At 39.0% G+C, this 21,961-nt stretch overlaps 1 protein-coding gene across 1 annotated transcript; it reads left to right on the top strand.

The window, feature by feature from the left end:
- Positions 1-4,140: 4,140 nt before the first annotated feature.
- On the top strand, positions 4,141-21,339 carry LOC145786127 (DNA-directed RNA polymerase III subunit RPC2-like). The gene is made up of 24 exons (XM_082597778.1): positions 4,141-4,291; positions 5,352-5,526; positions 7,035-7,191; positions 10,180-10,303; positions 10,667-10,861; positions 11,365-11,469; positions 11,685-11,849; positions 12,331-12,441; positions 12,970-13,131; positions 13,466-13,673; positions 14,088-14,198; positions 14,378-14,576; positions 15,098-15,271; positions 16,145-16,272; positions 16,513-16,577; positions 16,954-17,098; positions 17,382-17,563; positions 18,001-18,117; positions 18,608-18,716; positions 19,161-19,301; positions 19,792-19,921; positions 20,137-20,250; positions 20,509-20,638; positions 21,053-21,339. The coding sequence occupies exons 1-24, from the start codon at positions 4,208-4,210 to the stop codon at positions 21,227-21,229; spliced, it is 3,408 nt and encodes a 1,135-aa protein (XP_082453904.1). The 5' UTR covers positions 4,141-4,207; the 3' UTR covers positions 21,230-21,339.
- Positions 21,340-21,961: the final 622 nt, after the last annotated feature.

Below are 21,961 nucleotides of genomic sequence, written 5' to 3' on the forward strand. Positions count from 1 at the left end.
ACCTTAAATGGGCACCATTGCCCTCCTACCCCCATCCACAAAAAATTGCGCCCCCCTGCCCCCCTCCCCGCTTCCGGCGCCTCTGTTCAAGCTGTTTAAATAAGTTAATCTTTACCGACCCCGGCTTCATTTTCCTTGTAGCCTATCATGCCCAGTAGTGCTAATTTTTCCAAATCTCCATGTTCGTCAATATAACCTACAAATTCGATCTGGCACTTTCTAACTGTTCTTATTAATCTCTTTTTTTGTTGCCTATTTCAGAACTTCGTCATTACTTTTCTATTTTTTCCAACTAGTCTTCAACATTCTTCTGATAAACCATATTTCAGCAGCCTATAATTTAGGCCTATGACATTGCAAAAACACTCTAAAATTATAATAGGCCTAAACATTATTTTTCAAAACAATTGTTGTCCAGTGTAATTTACAGGTAGGCACTTGATTTTGTTTTGAAAAAAAAATCTTTGGCTGCGAACAGCCCAGACAGCAAACCAGTCCTTTTTTGTCTGTAGACATTGAACGTCTGTAGACATTGAATCAGTGTAAAAAACGACTGATTTGCTGCCTTGGAGGTGGTTTCAAACATCAGTGATGTCATATGTCACGCATGACTGCTATACGTTAGCTTGTGGTTACGCGTCCGGCTCAAGATCACGCGGTGCAAGTTCGAATCTCGGGGTGTGCGCTTGAGCAACGCATTTCAGGACTGCTCTCCATTCAGCGGCACCTAGGGAATGGAATAATTCCCCGGCAACAACACTTCAACAATCGGAAAACTTCACTCTGACAATCTCGGTAACCGGCCCTGCGTCAAAAGCCTCTACAAGTATACGAAACTACCAGGAATAATCAATCAAGCCTTTGTCAGACCGAGGACAAAGATTCAAAACCAACAAACCATGCATGGGAATACGATAAAAAGCAAGGGGCAACTCTGTGTTAATTTTGTTTTGAAAGTGTTGCCAAATGAAGATTTATGTCCCAACTTCCAATCTGTGGCCATTTAAAGAAAAGTTCAAAGTTGTTTAAACAAAAAATTGTAATTAGAAAAATTTTGAAGCCCTTGGAAAAAAAGCAAGAAAAGACCTACTAACAAGAAACATGGCAATGCTACTTTACCTACAAAGCATCATCAAAAAAGCAGGCCTTTTTGCACAGGGCAGTAAGATGTAGAGGTGGGCACCCGCTACTTTTAAAGTAGCGCGCTACTCGCTACCGCTACTTGGACCAAAATAGCGCGTGCTATCGCTACCCGCTACCAACTTACAAAAGTAGCGCGCTACCCGCTACCGCTACTCGGACCAAAGTAGCGCGCGCTACCGCTACTTCTTCCGCTACTTTTGTCTAAAATGACACTAGGAAACACTCTTCAAGTCCCTATAGTGACGCAAAAATGACCTTGAAAACGAATGTTATCATTCGTTTACAGTTTACACTGTCATTTTAACGTCGTTATAAAAAACACATTCTAAGGGAAATTTATTGTTACGCATCTTTCAAAAACACGACCATTTCAAAATGAGAGTCACTAAGTCCTGCCCGCTTTGGCTTAAGCACATCTTTTCCAACAGAGAAAAGTCTCTCTACCGCAGCACTGAAAGGAATGGGGGTGTTGTATGTAATGAACAGATGTTTTAACTCGGTAGGCCTATTCGAAAAGCTCAAGGACTTGCTCCTGTCCGAAAAAAGGCGTCCACAATTGCTGTTTCCTTTTGCACCGACGTTTCACGGGATGGCGCCAACACACCAAAAAGTTCATCCTCGGAGTCATGACTGGTGTTGGTGTCACTCTTCTCGGTATCAACCTGGCTTGATATCTCCCGCAACAGTCGAATTACATCTGTCTTGACTTTTTCTCGCAGTGCGTCAGCATCATCCGTGGAAACGTAGTGCATAACTTGTAGCCACGACGTCTTGAAGGAGGGATGAAGACACGATGCTATAACGCATTTCATGTCGTTGAAGCACTTGTTGAATCGTTTCTTCACCCCTTCAAGGACTTTCACTCTCAACTCCTCACAGGTCACAAGATCACTGATCTCGGTCAACTTCTTCACGCAAATTGTAATGGTTGGAAACAAGACTCCGTAATACGCCTTGGACTCGCCCTGGAGAATGTCTAAAGCCTGACAGATAGGCTTCATCACACGGAGATATTCGCCGAAAAAGTTGACGTCAGCTAGAAATAAATGAGCTCTTTAGAAATAAGATAAACTATGTTGTAACTTTTAAGTTGTAAGCAGGGCTGATGAAAATTGAATGGCTGAATCTTGCTGATGACAACTGAATTGGCATCAAAATTGCCTTGTTATGATTTCTTTTAACAAAAACCATCGTGTAAGAAAATTTTATCAGCAACAAATATCTTAGCTAACCATTTGTCAACAGTTTTACTTTAAACAATATGATAAAACCTTATTTTTGGACATCTTAGCATAGGTGATGACTGATGAGGCAATGCTCACTGAATGTAGTCTATATTCTATAAACCATATACAACTTTACTTCGGCTATTATTAAAATTAAAATGAACATTATCGATTTCATACCTTGATCGCAGGATCGCAGCTCCACACCAGAAAACGAGATTCCCACAACATCGAAACTTTGCCAGTATTGACCAGAAAAACGCCAGTATTGACCAAAAAACGAGCATTTTTTTCACTTTAAATTAAAAAGTAGCGGTAGCGGGAGTCCGACTGAAAAAAAGTAGCGCCTCTCCCGCTACCGCTACTTTGGAAAAAAAATAGCGTCGCTACTGCAGCCGCTACTCCAACTAAAAAGTAGCGCCGCTACCGCTACTTTTACCAAAAAAGTAGCGCGCTACTGCCCACCTCTGTTTACTCCCAACAGGAGATACTGTAGTTGCTTCAATAACATTATTACATCCAGATGCTGCAGTCATTTGAATATGTTGCAATGAAGAGCTGAGTAATTGGTATTTCCATTTCAAGGTTGGTAGATTGGTCGTGAGTCTTGAAGTCTGGTCCACATAGCCTACACAGAATGTCGATTCTGCAGGACCCATTGAAACATTTTGCGATTAAAACGTTACAATCTGGTGCAAAAACAGTTCAATTAGAGAATGTGCCGACAATTTCTTTTTGAACACCTTATATTCACCGGGGGCATCCACATCTGGATATTTTAAACAATCTAAAAACATGGTTGGTTGGTTTTGAATCGTTATCATCGGACTGAAAAAACCTTGATAGGTTATTTCAGGTAGGCACTTGATTTTAGTTATAACTTGAGTTATGTTATTCCTGGTAGTTTCGCATACTTGTAGACGCAGGGCCGGTTATCGAGATTAGCAGAGTGACTTTTCCGATTGTTGAAGTGTTGTTGTTAGGAATTTTTCCATTCACTCGGTGCCGCTGAATGGAGAGCGGTCTTGAAATGCGTTGCTGAAGCAAACACCCCGAGAGCCGAACTAGCGCCGCGTGATCTTGAGCCGGGCGCGTAACTACTGAGCTAACGGGGCGGACAAAAATTGTAATGATTTTACAATGTGAAAGAGATTGTAGCTTAGAAGGGGTAACAGGCAAATTCGTTCTTAGGCAAATGACATCTGGCAACACTAAGCAACATGCATGCATGAAAAATGAAAATATAAATCAAGATTCAAGATGCTGCAATGCGTTTACAGTTTCCAGATTGGGTACGGTATACGATACGTAATCCTGCACAAAGTTTTGATGTGAATGAAAATAGGTGCATGTGAATGTCTAATGTGCTGAAATGTTGACGTAGAAATGACAGTTCAATTGTTGGCCACACTTACCGTGAATAATACTAGCATTACTAAGAAAAAATTGGGAGCTGGTATACAAGTCCCCCCCCCTTGGCAACTCATGACAAAGTGGAATTGACCAAAACATGTGGATTGAAGTGTGTGAACAGTAAAGCAAAGGTAAAGTAGTTTCACCCTATATGTTTGGTTGAGTCCTGTCTTTGTTATGAGTTACCGTACCAAGGGGGGGACTTGTATACCAGCTCCAAAAGTTGATATATGAATAATACTAAGGAATACTGTTGTGAGTGAGCCTAGCCAAATGTTTTGAAGGTTTAGACTGTAGAGAAAAAATCTATTAATTTCTTTTCTTAACTTTACAATGTAACTTCTATTAGTCCTGATGACTAATCGACAGTAGGAGAAAGAATGTGAAGGTTGGTTTTCAAGATAAATCACAAGATAAATTGAGATATGAAAGATTCTGGCAACTTCAACAGTTCTGTCGAAGATAAAAAAACAATCAATGATGACCTAAAACCTGTGCCATCAATTAAGGCAAGTGAAATATAATAAATTTTTAGATAATCTATCATGATAAAGCGCTATAATTGGAATGATAGCCTACTGTATCTAAGTTATGCATAATATAACTCATACCGGCATGCCTTGTTTTTGTTTTAAACTTTTCAATTTTTTTTTAGGCAGTGGCTATTTGACCGGCTCCGGTCTTTGAATCTGAAACACTATTTGACCGGTCATGGCGTCACTGCATAAGCACTTTTTTCTTTTTCTCTTTCAAAGCAAAAGACGAGAAGCGCCGACATAAGTTCTAAATTCAACACGTATTCTTCAACTCAGTTCGTGGCGCGTAGGGTTCGTCTCCGGCTGCCAATCTAGAGGGGTGAGTTCGATACTATCCGGAAGCATTCTTTTTTTCATTTTTTTTTTATCTAAATTTTGACCCGAAGCGCATTTATGTGGTCAATTTTTAATTTGAGTAGCCTACAGTCCAAGTTAGTTAATAGTTCTCAAGTATAGTTCTCAAGTTAGTTATATACAATACTTCTTTTAAAAGAAATGATAATGGTAAAACCATTTTTTAAAGAAGTATTGTATATAACTAACTTGAGAGAAAAATGTAGGGTTGTTCGGCAACACACGTTCACTTATGACGATCGGAAAATTACCAAGAGAAATTCTCAAATTCCAGCAAATTAAAAAAACTCTAACATTATTACTCACATTTGAAAAGACATAAAAAATGGGCTGTAGGCTACTCAAATTAAAAATTGACCACAAAAATGAGCTTCGGGTCAAAATTTAGATAAAAAAAAAATGAAAAAAAAGAATGCTTCCAGATAGTATCGAACTCATCCCCTCTAGATTGGCAGCCGGAGACGTATCGCACCCGCCACGGACTGAGTTGAAGAATACGTGTTGAAGTTAGAACTTATATCGGCGCTTCTCGTCTGTTGCTTTGAAAGAGAAAAAGAAAAAAGCGCTTATGTAGTGACGTCATGACCGGTCAAATAGTGTTTCAGATTTAAAGACCGGAGCCGGTCAAATAGCCACTGCCTTTTTTTTATTAGTTTCCTAAATTTGATTTCTCTTAAAGGACAAATGGTTGTTACTGCCCGAGTTTCTCAAAGTCAAGGGATTGGTCAAACAACACATAGATTCATTCAACTACTTTATAAATGTGGACATAAAGAACATTGTAAAAGCCAACAAAAAGGTGGTTAGTGATGCTGATCCCAATTGGTACCTTGAATATTTGGATATACATGTTGGTAAGATATTAAATTAAAATTTTAATGACCGACTATTAAATATTAAACATACGGTAACACAAGTGGTTTGCTTACTTTGTCTTAAACACATAGGCAAACCCTTTTATGTGAAAGTTGTTTATAGTACTGTATGCACAAAAAATTGCCAATGTTAATAATGTTGCTAATTATTAATTGTCAGAATTTGTTGGTATCTCTTGTTATTACTTTAAAATCATCACTTATTGTTTGCATTATGGATTAGTTTATAACTTTTCACCAATGTTGTCAAGGCAGTTTTCTTCTATTTGTATTTTGCAGAAGGTGGTAAATTGATTCTATCTTGCTAGCCTATGACCAATTACTTAATCTCTTACCGGTACCGTAATTTTTATTTTTGATGACACTCAACGGGATGTGTTGACCTGTACTCTCTTGCTTAACAGGAATACCACAGAAACCTTTATGTAATTTGCTTGTTTGTGGTATAAAGCAGGGCTTCCCAAACTGGGGGTCACGACCTCCTAAGGGGTCGCGTAACTAACTTCAGGGGTCGCAGAGAGTATACCAATTTGCACAAGGTACTGCATATTACACTTCTGTGCGAGATGTTGTGACAGTTAGCCTATTGACTTTATTAAGAGTTGCGCACTCAATAGGCTGCCCGTATTTTTGAAAATTTATGAGGTGAAATGGAATCGGAGTTAAAAACTCTTTTATTGCATCATGAAGTGAGGTGGCTTTCAAAAGTCAAAGCTTTAAAATGGCTACGGTAGCCAATTAACGTTGAAAACCGAAATCGTGATTTTTCGGTTTCGGTCATTTTCAGAGGCATTCGGTCATCAAGACAACTCCGGTCGTTAAATAGAGGTTGGGGGTAACCAAGGGCATGCTCCCTGTAGAAAAACATGCACCAAAAAATCCTGGACTACTACTACATCTAGCTTTTGAAATTATGTCAGATTCGCTTGAAAAACTGAACGAACATAATTTGTCCCTTCTAGGAGTAAACATCAATATTTTTCATTAAAATCTAAAAGTGATGCCTTCATCAAAAAATTGAACATCTGGAAACCAAAATGTCAAAATGATTTATCTGAAATGTTCTCACTTCGCCTACCATTCCAACCTAAACAACATTGAAACCGTCTTGAGACCAGCTTTAACTAACAGTGAGCGACGGGTGGACTTGCTTTGTAGCAGAAGGCAGCAGTCACACCCATCACACTGAATAAATGTGTTTGCTTTTTTGTTTTGTTTCCAGTAGGCTACCCATAGGCTTCTTTGTGATGGTCAAAAATAAATAAAAACAAACTGAACTGAGTGCCGGTAAATTGTGTTTGGTTTTCGTTTGATGTAAGCTTTTCAATAAATATCACAAACGTATATTTCGCACTGTTCGTCGCTTTAATCGTAAGGGGCCGCGAAACATTTTAGGAGATTAAAAGGGGTTGCGAGCAAAAAAGTTTGGGAAGCCCTGGTATAAAGCCTCTTTTTCTAAGTTAAACTGTTGATCGTATTTATTCAAGGTATGCCGGATTTCGAAGAAAGCTTCAATGTTACAAGACCGGTTTCTCCTCATGAGTGTCGGCTGAGAGATATGACGTACTCTGCACCAATTACTGTTGATATTGAGTACACCAGAGGACAACAACGAATTATTCGTAAAGCTCTTCCAATTGGCAGGTAGATAAAATGTGATATGATTGCTGAAATTGCCCATTTCAGCGAATCCAATTGGCAGGTTGAAAAATGTGATATATTTTGTGATATATATAATTGCTGAAATTGCCCATTTCAGTGAATCCAATTGGCAGGTTGATAAAATGTGATATATTTTGTGATATAATTGCTGAAATTGCCCATTTCAACGAATCTAATTGGCAGGTTGATAAAATGTGATATATTTTGTGATATATATAATTGCTGAAATTGCCCATTTCAGCGAATCCAATTTGGAGAAATCCCATTTCGGAGACACCCTAAGACAAACTAGCAATCATTTCCAAGTAATTTTGGTGTCCAAGTAACTATATAATTCAATACTAATACGCAATCAGTGCTGTGCTTGATCAAAATTAGTATTGTTTTTGGAAGCTTAGGCTGTATAAGGTAGCTTTCAAGTTGCTGTAATTTTGTTAGAGCTCGACCGATATATCGGTCAGCCGATATTTATCGGCGGATATCAGAAGCAGCCGATATATTGTATCGGCTATTTTTTGCCGATAAGCATCGGCCAGCAAAAGCACACTCAAAACCAGTCATTGATGCCTTTAGAAGAAACACAAGTTGCTCAAATGTGCTTGTAAAGAGCACATTTAAACTTTCTCGTTTTGATTACATGCACGCGGCTGCACACAATCCATTTTTATGCTTTCAAATGTCTTGTTTTGTGCACGTGCAAGGGCGCTCTTGTAGCCGACTATTTAATTGGTGCTGCCTGGTTTTGCTTCTGTTTGGCGGGCTAGTGGCGGTGACACCGGTCTTTGTGCGAATTCTAGCAGAAACTCCTGTCGTGAGTGTTGTGTTCGACTGATTTACGATTACAAAAGATGTTCTCTTCTTGGCATGAATGCTGAGAAACTATTTTTTTGAACTACAATTTGAAACTGTTGAACTTTGATCATTGAATTGAACACAAAACAGCATTGCATTTGGTTGTTTTTTTTTTATTTGGCGTTTTTTTGTGATTAGTGTTAAGAATGATTTTTCCATTACAGCAACCAATGAATAAACTTTCTTGGACTGGTTTGTTGCTAAATAACTTGTTGCTTAATAACTCTCTAGTAGCCTTCCAGTGTAGTCCGGGAACATCGTGAATCTGGGGTGGAAAAAGGATAGACCCTCGGCCCCAGACGCTCACACGACGACGACTTTGTTGGTAACAAATTTTTCGTAGTTGATAGCCTATATATCGGTATCGGCCTAAACATTTTATAAATATTGGTATCGGCAAAAGTGATATCGGTCGAGCTCTAATTTTTGTTATTAGCAAAGCTGGCAAGAGGGACTGCAACAAGTATAATATAAGTGCTAGACCAAGTGGCTCAAGACGAGGTTGATTGAACATCGAAACAAATTTTTGCTTCATGTGTGCAAACAACGCAAACAAGGACCTGAAACATATTTGCAGTTGTATTTAAATGCACTACTTCTCACGAGGTGTAGAGCTAGTCCGAGTTTTTATAGGTTGACAGCCACGCTCATACTTTCCCTTAATGAAAAAATATTACAAATGCCAGTGAAGAGAAAAACATTTGAAATACCGATGAAATGGAGAAATGTTGGATTTTGGAAGCCGGCCTACTGGCACGGTAGTTTCAAAGGCCATTTAACATTTGATAACTGTTTATTTTTTTCTTGCCGAGACTTTAGTTGAGACCTTTTTGCTGACACTTTACTTACAGTTTAACCACTGCTTTTTTGGCTGAGAGTTTATATAGTTAACCTCTATTGTTAATCATGACACGTCATTTCTAACTGTTTTTTTTTCTCTTCAGTTGAGACTTTTTCGCTGACACTTTACTTGGTTAACATCTATTATAAGCTAATTTCTTTGAATAAACAGATGCTGCTGTGGATAAAAGGCTTTCTCTGAATCGGATTCTCCGAGTAGTAGCTGACCGTATAATTACTGACATTTCTTTGTTTTCATTTTTGAGATTGTGTATGTATTGTGCAATGGTTGCCACTTAAAGGGCGGGGAAACCCAAATTAACTTTGCGAGTTTTTTGTTTCAGCGTGATGTCATTGTGTACAACATGCGTTTTAGCAATAAAAAAGTCCAAATTTTGTTGCCCTCGTCTCGCTAAGGCCGCTTTTGTTTGATACCCGTTTGCGAGGTCTCGTTGCGCATCAAGCTGTGATTCTGTTCGCTGTGACGTCACAAGGTACATATAGTTGTGGCCAAAAGTTTAAGACCAGACTTGATTTATGACGATTTTTGCATTACTTCAAAATACTGCATCAGATATAAGATGATGCATAAAGATGATGCAACTGAAACAATATATGATGCAGTATTTTGAAGTAATGCAAAAATTGTCATAAATCAAGTCTGGTCTTAAATTTTTGGCCACAACTATATGTACCTTGTGACGTCACAGCGAACAGAATTACAGCTTGATGCGCAACGAGACCTCGCAAACGGGTATCAAACAAAAGCGGCCTTAGCGAGACGAGGGCAACAAAATTTGGACTTTTTTATTGCTAAAACGCATGTTGTACACAATGACATCACGCTGAAACAAAAAACTCGCAAAAAGTGAATTTGGGTTTCCCCGCCCTTTAATAAACCCATCGGTATTTTAAATTCAATATAGTTAGGAATAGGATAGATTTTAAGTAAGAGTCAGTGAACACATTAGAAACACTGCTAATAAAATTTGACATCTACTAGTACTGGTCCATGATGGATTTTATAAGCTGTTCTTGTATTTTGTATACCGTATCCTAATCTTCTCACCCATGGTATGCTTGGCCTGATCTGTGCAAAACATAGATTTATGGTATGGTGGTGCAAGTTTGCATTAGTACAAACTTTACTGCTAATTTTCACAGAAACAATTAACCTTTAGTTTTAGAAAGTTACTTTATGGTTAAGTTATTCTATACAATATTTAACGTTTTGGTAGGCCTATGATATAAATGAATACAATGCATCATTGTTTGTAGAATGCCAATTATGCTCCGAAGCTCAAATTGCATTCTCTATGGCAAAAGTCCCGCTGAACTTGCTAAGCTTAACGAATGTCCGCATGACCCTGGTGGATATTTTGTTTCAAAAGGCGTAGAAAAAGTAAGATCTAGCTTTCTATTTCAACTGTTATTGTGCTGGTATGTTTTTGAACAACACAACATCAAAACAAAGACTTTTTACTTGGACTGATTTTTTATTTATTTATCAATTCTAATGGTTTGTGATAAAAATTAGCAATCTTTGTATTTACAAGTGCGGTAGTAACCTTGACAAGGGACGTAAGTGAAACTTTGTAAATAAATTCGGGCTTACTCCTGTTTACTGTGGAGGGTGTATTATTATTAAGCTAATTTTATCATTGTACACGATCACATGCAAACAAATTGCCCCATGTTTTCTATCCTCCAAGATCAGTTTTTTCCTTTTAATTTTTATTAAATATTATTTTACTTTTATTTAAAGGTGATCTTGATTCAAGAGCAAATGTCAAAAAACAGAATGATTGTTGAGCGGGATAGGAAAGGATTCTGTGCCTGTTCCGTTCACAGCTCCACGCATGAGAAAAAGACACGTGTCAACGTCCTGCAAAAGAAGGGTCGCTTCTACCTCCAGCAGAACGCTCTTAGCGAAGATATGGCCATCTGTGTCCTTTTCAAAGTACGTGCAAGTATCGATATTAGTATATTTCTTTTCAAAGTTTTTTTTGTTGCATTATTTTCAGTTAGTCAGTGGGCTTACTTGCATACAGTGTGCTGACCAGCAGTCGCGGATTGAAGGAGAGCAATAGATTACAACCCCCCTACAAAAAAACGAAAAAGATATAAGTCCTTTTTTTTATGGAAATCTAACTTTGATGATTATGCTCAAAAATGCAATGTGTGTGTCGTACATGAAAGAATCATAATTGGGTCAGAAAAAGCAACCAAAGCAAAGTAAACTTGTCTAAATTTTCAAAGGGCCCCCAAATCCCCAACTAATATCTTTGCTTTTTCGAACCTCAACTTTTGCATCGTGCTTTGTCTGAAGTTTGGTGCCCCCCTCCCGAAATTGATCTAGATTCGCTTCTGCTGACCAGCAAGGATAAATGTATACAAGCCAATTTTGGACTGTTCAAAGACGTCCAACTTGTATTATTACAATCTTCTAAAAATTTTGTTTAGGCAATGGGCGTTGAAAGTGACCAAGCCATAATGCAACTGATCGGAACCGACGAAAAAGTGATGTCGTTATTTGCGCCGTCCATTGAAGAATGCCATAAATTGGAGGTGACTTTTGTCATGTTGAACGTCCTTTATCTTTCGTAATATAAAGTTTTTACCTTCACGAAAGTTGCATTTCTTAGAAATTGCATTGGCAGTGTACGACATAAAAAGCATGAAAGGGATGTTTTCTACAAAATATTCTATAAAAAAACGTGGTGGCAAAAAACGTCTTTTGTGATTACGCGCTACTTGACGCAAGTTTCTTGTCACGTGATCAGATCTTCACGCAACTGCAAGCGTCACGTTACGTCGGTAGCAAGATACGTCGCAAACCGGGTCCGTGGGGAGCGATAAGACGCTCACGCACAGATGAAGCAAGAGATTGGCTGGCGACCACACTGCTCGCTCACGTGCCTGTGGTTGAGTGGAATTATCACTCCAAGGTAAATAATATTCTGCAACGATTTCTGCATACTGTAATTTTCATGCTACTTGTCCAAGTGCTTTAGTTTAGTAACTCATGTTCACCAAAACCGTTGTGTTTGTAAGTCATTTTTCTTTATTACTTTCTTTTGTAATTACTCTTGCACTCTCTCACGTAGACCCTCTCGTGTGGAAGCTCGTTTGTGGTGGTAGGGGGAGGCCGGTGAACCCCTTATTTTTGGTTGAATCTGACCTGGCTGGAATGATCACCATTTTTCGATGGCACATGTTGAATTTCTGAAGTGAGGGAGAAATGATGCACCCTAGAGTGTGGGCTGCTGACTTGAAAACCAGTATAGCTCTGGGGGCGCGGGACGTAGTACTATTTTTGCAATACATGCCTACTTTAGTTTCTTACGTCATTTTTATCCAATGTTTAACCGATTGATAGCCACAACAGCATATACCATTATACCGACTGCCACATGTCGCTACTTGCAGGCTGTGTACTTGGCTCTGATGATACGTCGTGTTATCCGCACACAACTCGGACAGCTCTCTGTTGACGACAGGGATTACTATGGCAACAAGAGGATGGAGCTGGCAGGCGGAGTAAGAAACAATTGGTTGTACATAGCGTCAGCGCTTACCCAGAGTGCAAGTCGGTCGCTTTTTACATTGATTCAACGTCTGCAGACGTTGAATCAATGTAAAAAACGACTGACTTGCTGTCTGGGTGGTCACATCAATATTGGCCCATATCAACTTTTATCATTTAAAAAAAAACACTGTGTTTAAGATGTAAAAGTACCATTTTGAGTGTCCGCTAAAACTGTGTCGTTTATTGGTCAAATCGTTTTCCATTTAATAGTTTAATTTTTAAACAGTTTGATTTTGTCACAATAACTTCAGCAGACTTTACAAAACTTTAACCCTCCTTTCCCCAAAAGCTCTTTTTTGTGATTTAAAGTATTTTCAAACTGAAGTCCTCAATTGATCTTGCGTAGCACTGCATGGACACTTTTAAAAAATGTTGCATTGATATTTGCAAACGATCGTATGCCACCTTGATTACTTCCACATTGCAATAACACATACTCTATGTTATTTTTCTCATAAATCGCTCACCCTTTTCTTCAGTTGGTATCACTATTGTTCGAGGATTTGTTCAAGCGATTTAATTCCGAATTGAAGAAGATTGCCGACTTGACGATTCCAAAACCCAGAGCAGCCCAGTTTGATGTGGTGCGTCACATGCGACAGGATCTCATCACTACCTCACTGGTCAACGCCATATCGACGGTACGTTCGTTTGCATGAACTAAGTCTAAGGCTTGTGAAGGTTTTGAAACTGTGGGATTGTCGGCGCACGATTGATTGCGGATAACGAAGTTCGCTCATCAAGTTGGCGTTGTGTGAATTGTGGAAGGTGTCCGTTTCCTGTTGTCCATTACCAAAAGGCATCGTACATTGTAAAATAAATGTTGTGGCACTGTGAAACAATTTAAACTTGAAACATTGGACATTTATGTCATTCCTTTCTTTCGTTTTGGTGATATAAACATGGCTCAACGCCTGTGGTAGACAAAAGAAGTCGTTTTGGATTGAAAAGCTATGGGACCTTCGTTGTCAACAGGGAAACTGGGTGGTGAAGAGGTTCAAGATGGAACGGAAAGGTGTAACGCAGGTCCTGACTCGTCTCTCCTACATATCTGCTCTTGGCATGATGACCAGGATTCAGTCGCAGTTTGAAAAGACCCGGAAAGTCAGTGGGCCGCGATCTTTGCAGCCATCCCAATGGGGGATGCTGTGCCCTTCCGACACCCCTGAAGGAGAGGCTTGTGGTGAGATGCTAAATTTTAGATTACAAGTTTTGCAGATGTCAGAAGAACTGAGTGTTTCAGGAGATATTTTCTTAGTTTTCCAATTGGGCCCAGTTTTGTGTAATTTGAATAAACGCATCGTTTTAACGTATGCGGTGGGATGGCGCAGCGTGTAAGGCGCTACCTTTCCAATCATGCAATTCTGGTTTGACTCCCGGCTTATGCTGGTTGTTGACAAACACCGCTCACCTCTACCCAGGGTGTAATAAATTGGGTAGGCGTAGTTGCTGAAGGAAAGGCGGCCGAGAGAATGGAACTGGCCACCCTACTCTCGTTAGTGCCGAAGGCTTAGTATAATGAGAACCATATCTTCTCATCCCCTATGCTTGGATCAAGTATGGGACTCATCTTTTAACGTATATTTAACATTGCCAGGACTGGTCAAAAACCTAGCTCTGATGACGCACATCACCGTGGATGTTGATGAAGAGCCAACTATTCGGCTCCTCCTGAACATAGGAGTGGAGGATATATACATGCTCAGTGGTGAGATATAATAACGCGTTTCACAAGCCTTTCCTAAGGAAAATATACCGAAAAAAAGTCAAATAACTTAATATAAATCACATATTTTGTTCTGTTTGCTTTTTGTTTCTAATTAAATGCAAGTTATTTCGTGAGTATTATATTTTTGTTAATTTTATTAAAATCAATGGTCGTTACAGGCGAGGAGATCCATTCTGAGCTTTCCTACATAGTTTTCCTTAATGGGAACGTGATTGGCGTGACCCGTGATCCTCAGTGTCTGGTATCCACACTCCGGTTGATGCGCAGGCACGGATACTTAAACGACTTCATATCAGTGTCGACCAACAGGGCGCACCGGACGGTGTATGTGTCATCGGATGGCGGGAGACTATGCAGGTTTTTATGTTGATTTTTGTTTCATTTAACGACATTACGCCAATCTACCGTAAACTTAAGATGCTTTCATGACATTTATTTTTACGAGGGATTACCCAATTTTTGAAATGCGTGTTTGTCAAGTATAATGCTTGCTTTAATTCATTTAATTTACGTTTCCATTTGGTCTAGTGGCACACTTTGACATGATATTTTTGAAGTGACGTCACATAATTAATTTTTTCTTGTTCTCGCTGAATAATTACCTTAGAGGATATTTTTTACATAAAGCGTTCAACTTCAGAAACGTTCTGTATGGTTGTTACCACCTTGTCTTCATCCTCAAATATGAATGACATTTTTTTCTCAGTTTAATTTTCCTTTTGAAACTGAATGATGAGGAATGCCAATGTTGGAACTACCTTTTTTTCACTGAAGTCCTGTCTGCTAACCCAAACTTTCAACCATAAGCTTGGAGCCAATCCAGGCAGGTTATGTTCTAATTGGTTTTTGAAGTATGGTGAAACAAAATTATTTTTCAGACCTTATATCATTGTGGAAAAGGGAAAGCCCTTGGTTACGGCTAAGCACATCGAAGACTTGAAATGTGGTTTATATTCTTTCGAGGATTTTCTTCGTGCTGGTTTAGTTGAATTTCTCGACGTGAACGAAGAAAATGACTGCAACATTGGCTTGAATGAGCAATGCATTAACAAGTAGGTCCTATAAAACATCTTACTTAGCCTAGACCAGTGGTTTTCAACCAGGGTTCCGCGGAACCCAAAGGTTCCGCCAGTAAGTCTAGGGGTTCCGCAAGTTTACATTCAAATCCGAGAGTCTATTTTATTATTATATGCATATTGTTTAAATATAATCATCAAGCACAAGAAGCGAGCACAATTGCTGTCTGTGGAAGATGAACTTCGTGTGTGTTTGTCAAACATACGGCCCAATATTAAACACTAGTGCAAGAAACACCAGGCTCAAGTTTCTCATTGAATTTTTTATGAGAAAATAAATATAATTTTTTACAGTTTGTATTTTTATTGTAAATAAATAAATAAATCGGAACATAAGTATTTTAATTTAATTTTATTAATCAAATGATGTTTTTTGCATAAGGCAATTAAATTGTTGAACAGGGATTCCTCGAGTTTTGGAATGTTTCATTGGGTTCCGTTCCACCAAAAAGGTTGAAAACCTCTGGCCTAGACACACGTTACCGTTGCTCTTATATTTTAGTGGAGTTACCATTTTAGGTCCAATTTTTTTTGCAAACATTTCTAAAAATTGCTTTTAGTAGCCCATTAGTTACCTTATCTCTATATTAATGTTCATTATTTGTACAAAAATTGCAAATTAACGTACCGTGTCGTAAGAAGTTCGTGATATACTAATTCAGACAAAACGTATTGATCTGTTTAAAATGTATGGCATGGCACTAAGCTGTGACTTTTTTTAAATACAGCTTCGTTGTTCATGTTGTTGCCATGCTGCTTCCAGATTCTTTATCGTTCAAATGCTATCGCTGACTTGCTAAAATGTCAAATCTTTACTTTTAAAGTAATGTCTACTATATAAAAAATCAGGAAAAGCACTCACTTGGAGATTGAACCCTTTACTCTATTGGGAGTATGCGCAGGATTGATCCCCTACCCTCACCACAATCAATCTCCACGTAATACATACCAGTGCGCCATGGGAAAGCAGGCCATGGGTAAGTTGGGGTTTAATGAAAGGTTCACTTTTGGGATGAATTGCATACCAAGTACTTTTGCTGGCAAAACTCATTCATTTCAGTTTGGTTTCCATCACGTTTTGATCGTTAGAATTGAACAGAACTATCTCCACATGCACAATTACTATCGTTTATCATGTTAATTTAGCATCAGCATACGTCGAATCGATGTCAAAAACGACTGATTTCGCAAATGAAAGTAAACATTTTCTCTTTCAGGTACCATCGGCTACAACCAGCAGCAAAGGATCGATACCTTGATGTACTTACTTGTTTATCCGCAGGTGAGCGCAGCGATTGCCGTGGTTCTCGTACTTTAGTTCGTCTTCTACTTTGAAGCTTTAGATTAAGTGGACGGGAAGGCAAGGAAGCCAATCTTCGTGTCTACCTTCAGGCATGCTTTAAGTGTCTTGCCACAGACACATGCTCTTGAGCGGTGTCGAACCGGCGCCCTTTCGATTGCAGTTTCAGGGCTCTCACCACTCGGTTATACAGCCGGCCAATGTAGGCAATTAAGAATGAGAACACTTGTACTCAATAATCAATAACTTTCACCATTGTAGCGTTTTTCATTTTTCTATTTTGATTCGATATAACAAGCTGAAAGATTCTTTTTGCAACGGCAACAGCTCGCTTACCCGAGCATTCTTTACATTTCAGGCGCCTTTAGTCAAATCTCGTACGATTGAACTGATCAACTTTGAAAAACTCCCTGCTGGACAAAACGCTGTGATAGCGGTGATGAGCTACAGCGGTTATGACATCGAGGATGCTTTGGTTCTCAATAAAGCGTCAGTGGACAGAGGTGATGTGCTGATTTTATTAATTGATCAGCTCAGAGAAGGCTATCCTTTCAACCAAGAAAGCTTTCTTTGATGCTTTATCATGGCACTTAAGTACACTTCTAACGGGTTATAAGGTCGAAATTAATCTTATTTACATTGCTTCAACGCTTGCCGACGTTGAATCAATGTACAAATGAACTACGTTGTTGTAAGTCAAGTTACCCCAGGTTTACCAATTCACTAGGATCCCCTGATTCTTTTTTTATGAAGTAAATTGTTCGAAGACTCTTTCGTCTTCCCCAGGATACGGTCGCTGTTTGGTCTACCGCAACCAGAAGTGTGTGATGAAGCGCTATGCCAACCAGACATGCGACAAGATTATGGGGCCGCTTTTGAACGCGGACACCAAGCAACCCATCCCCCGCCACAACGCATTGGATGCCGATGGGATAGCCATGCCTGGCATGAGGGTCGAGCCGAAACAGGTAACTTTTATCGTTGAACGTCAATCGAGTTACTTAACATTGAACCACATGAAACGTTTCGATAAGCGGCTTATTATTAATTATGAGAGGATTTCTTGTAACGACCATCCCGGGCTCTTAGATACCACCACGTACGTTTCAGCTGTTGTAAAGCAGCGGATATGAAGAGATTTCGCATGTCAGGTGAACGACCCTATTTTCGTATCCACCTTTAAGGTTTTGATTAGTTTTTGTCAAAACACGCCCATGTACTTTCGTTGGTTGTCAAACCGATGTAGCTTTGAACGACAAGCCAACGCGTTTCCCCTAGGTCACGTATCAGCATTGTGTTTCTAAAAGTTGACGCGAAGATTGAATTAGAGGCCAACTAGTTGTAGCATTGATTTGAAGTCAAACTGACGTACATTCCAGAATTCTGAACAAAGCTATTTTTTCAGGTTCTAGTCAACAAGAGTTGCCCTGTACAGACGAGCGTGATAAGTAAGGATCAGACTCCATCTTACCAAGACACACCCATCTCGTACCGTGGTCCCATACCGTCTATGATAGAAAAGGTTTGTAGTATGACTGTACCTTAGTAAAGCATTTTAGAATACTTCTTCTAGGAGCTCGCTTTAATGCTCAATACTTTGTGTATCGTCACTTTGGAAACTTTTTGCAAAAAGAAATCTTCATGTTTTTTTTTGTGGTGCTGATCTATCAAGGTGCCACAATTTCAACTTTTTTCATCGTCCAAGTCATTTTAAAATTGGAAATGCTTCAAATGCAAAAAACAACCAAAGTGTCTGAATTCTCAAAACTATTGTTTTCGCATTGACACTGACCAAAAATTGAACACCCGACATTGAGACTGGTTTAATATTTTTTGTCCTAAGGCAAACTATAATCCTAGCTTAGTTTCATCAAGTAACGTTATTCTTGCAAAGTTGGTCGATAATTTGGATCGAAACAAAGCGATGCAATGCTTTCGGCGTCTTCCATGTAAGCGGACTTGCATCGGAAGTCGAGTTCAGTTGGTTTAACATTGACATTATTCATTTCAAGGCCATGGTGTCGTCCAACAATGAGGAAGCTTACCTCATCAAGTTGTTGCTACGTCAGACAAGACGTCCAGAGCTGGGTGACAAGTTCAGCAGCAGGCACGGACAAAAAGGTCAGTTGTATTATTTGAGCCGCAAACCAAAAGGAAATGTCACGGCGTGTTCACTAATTATGGGAATTGCTGGTTGACTAAGTGTTTTGTTGCTGATATACAGTAAAAGCAGCGCATGGCGTTGATGGATATTTACTAAATATCCATCAACGCCATGCACTGCTTTTACTGTTAAATATTATTTATCTCATCAAGAGGTATGACGTCTATAACGTTACATTTTCTAAACTTTAGGCTTTCTAAACTTTAGGTTAAATATTATTTAGCTTGCTCCACCACTGTGCTTTCACATCCAAATTACGCAGAAGCCGTTGTGCAATCGTTATTTAACTTCAAATTATTTTGGTATCTTTTTTTACTCACTTTGGATCATTTAGTTCAAACATGTAATCTTGACACTGTTCGAGTTGTCAAAGTGATGCTACTCAAATATGATTCTTCCAGGAGTGACTGGATTCATCGCTCAGCAGGAGGACATGCCGTTCAACGACCAGGGAATATGTCCGGATGTGATCATGAATCCTCATGGTTATCCGTCCAGAATGACCGTCGGTAAACTTATGGAGCTGCTTGGTAGCAAAGCAGGTAGTTCTGAGCAAGCAATCTCCCCAGACAGTAAAATCCGTCATTTTTGTATCGATTTATGAAAAAGGCGTTGATTTATCAAAATTGATGGATTTTTCTGTTTGGGTTATGTTTTTATTTTGTGCCCATTACGACAACATCATACGTGGGCGTTTGCAGATGTTGAATCAATGTAAAAATGATTGATTTTTCTCTCTGGGATACAACACACTGCGATCACAACAACAGGAAGCGGCGAAGGGACATAGTATAGTCTTCTAGCGTTTCTAAAGGCATCCTCGGCTTGCTGAAATGTTTGCCTTGCAGATTGTGTCATGTTTTTTAAAGTCTCTTGACACCCAACCAGTAAAAGACGCCTAGCGACGTTAAAACCTGAAAAGGCAACTTTTGCTGGTTGCGTTTATCCTAATAACTATCCAATTTCGTATGCCTACACGCCCTACAGGTTATATATTCTTTCATACTCTTTGAGTAATACAAATTCTTCCAGGTGCAATTGAAGGCAAATTCCACTACGGCACAGCATTCGGTGGCGATAAAGTGGAAGACCTCTCCCAGATTCTAATCGACCACGGCTATAATTATGCCGGCAAAGATTGTCTCACCTCTGGGATCACTGGGTGAGTTAAATTTGAGTAAACATAGATAATTACTTCAAAAAAGCGTTTAATGATGTTATATTTGTGTCCTGTGATGGTGTTTGTCATAGTCTTGTTGGATTTTCAAATCCATATTTGTTGGACAAACTCAGCAACGAGAGAAAGGTAAGAAAAGGTAACTTTGGTCCTCACCATACACATACATGAAAGATTATTACCCGTATATGATTTTGCAGTGAACCCCTAGAGGCGTATATCTACCACGGGCCTGTGTACTATCAGAAGCTAAAACATATGGTGCTCGATAAAATGCACGCAAGAGCAAGAGGACCGATCACAGTATTAACCAGGTGAGATGTGACACTCCAACTGGAAAATGTTCTTTTTTGACATTGGCTCACGTTTGCTGACATTTAATCAACGTAATACAGTATAAATTTTCTGCCATAGAAAGAAATTTTGACCTGTGTTCTAAGTTCAGTGGAAGTCCTGAGAAGGGGTGGCTTTATCCGATTAAGTCTTGTTAGAGACTAAAAGCGAAGTCAGGAGCTTAGATTGAGTTTAATCTATTACATTTTTATCAACGTCCAATTCCTATTGGTCAACAGACAACCGACAGAAGGGCGTGCCCGTGATGGAGGTCTACGATTGGGTGAAATGGAACGAGATTGTTTGATTGGTTACGGAGCAAGCATGTTGCTATTGGAAAGACTCATGATTTCAAGTGATCAATTTGAGGTAGGCGCGTGGTTTTGATGGGGACTGTCTTCGGTCGCCAGGATCTTTTGACGACATAAAACTTACATTTTTAATCTTAATACATTCACATGTTACTTTTTAACTATAAATAAAACACTCACTGTCTACTGGACTTACAATTATAAGCAACAAACAGTTGCATGAGAGAGAGCACTTTTATTTTATCTAATGCGAGAGTAGTACGGTGCAATTATAAACTATACGAATAAAATAGCACCATAATAAACTAGATTCCACAACAAAAAGAGTTTTATTGGGATTATTCCAAAGCGTCTATTGACTACTGCAACCACACGGCTTGATATCGTACAATGTGATTTTCTTTGGAAAAATTTGGAACTATTTTTGGTTAACATTTGCTTCTTGTGAACATGTAAAATTTTTCTTTCTCAGGTGGATGTTTGTGGGGTGTGTGGTCTCCTTGGGTACGACGGCTGGTGCCAGTTTTGCAGATCCTCTCGCAACGTAGCTTCCCTCAAGATACCCTACGCCTGCAAGTTATTGTTTCAAGAGCTGACTTCAATGAACATTGTACCGCGTTTAAAATTAAAAGCCTATAACGAAGACTAACTAAGCTCCCCGTGGTCTGAAAATCTTGAAATTTTGCTTTTCAATCATATTTTTATTTATGAACTCTGCAATCAGTTTTCTATTGAAGAATACATTTTACGGGATTCTTTTCTCAGAAGCGTTTATTTTTGTTTCGTTGGAATCTAGCCAATGTTTGTTTACAGTACAGTTTTTGAGGGAAAGGTTTTTCGTACTGAGCAGCTTTTCACGAAATCCAAACCTCGCAATTGCACATGCCCCGCAAGTTAATGAATTAAGATAGCTTGAATTTTTGTCTGATGTATTAAACTGTATCGACTTTTAAACTGCGTATAAAGGATACTTGAACGTAAAATCCAGCCAGCTTAACCTATTATACTTCTCACTACTTGCTTGTTGGTCTAATCTAAATTTTGTGTTTTGATTAGGTCTACATGGACATCATGTAATTGCCTCGGACTTTTGTATTTCGTGTGTTTAGTTTGAGGCTATTTAACCTACTTAATAGCTTCAAAACAAAGTTAGGCTGGTGATGTTTAAAACTGGCCTTGCCTTGATTTATATAAAAGAAAAAGTGAGCCGTACCTAGGCCTGGGCTGACCGCTAACAAGTATAGTGTATACCATCCACTTACGCTTGTAACCTATCAGCAGGCCAGTCAAGAGGGTAATTTGGGCCCGGTACCAATAACATTTTCAGGCCCCAAATAAAGACATTCATAAAAAAACGCACTATATCCATAGAATACGCGGT

The sequence above is a fragment of the Aplidium turbinatum genome, chromosome 17, assembly GCF_918807975.1.
Source record: "Aplidium turbinatum chromosome 17, kaAplTurb1.1, whole genome shotgun sequence".
In the NCBI taxonomy this organism is placed as follows: Eukaryota; Metazoa; Chordata; class Ascidiacea; order Aplousobranchia; family Polyclinidae; genus Aplidium; species Aplidium turbinatum.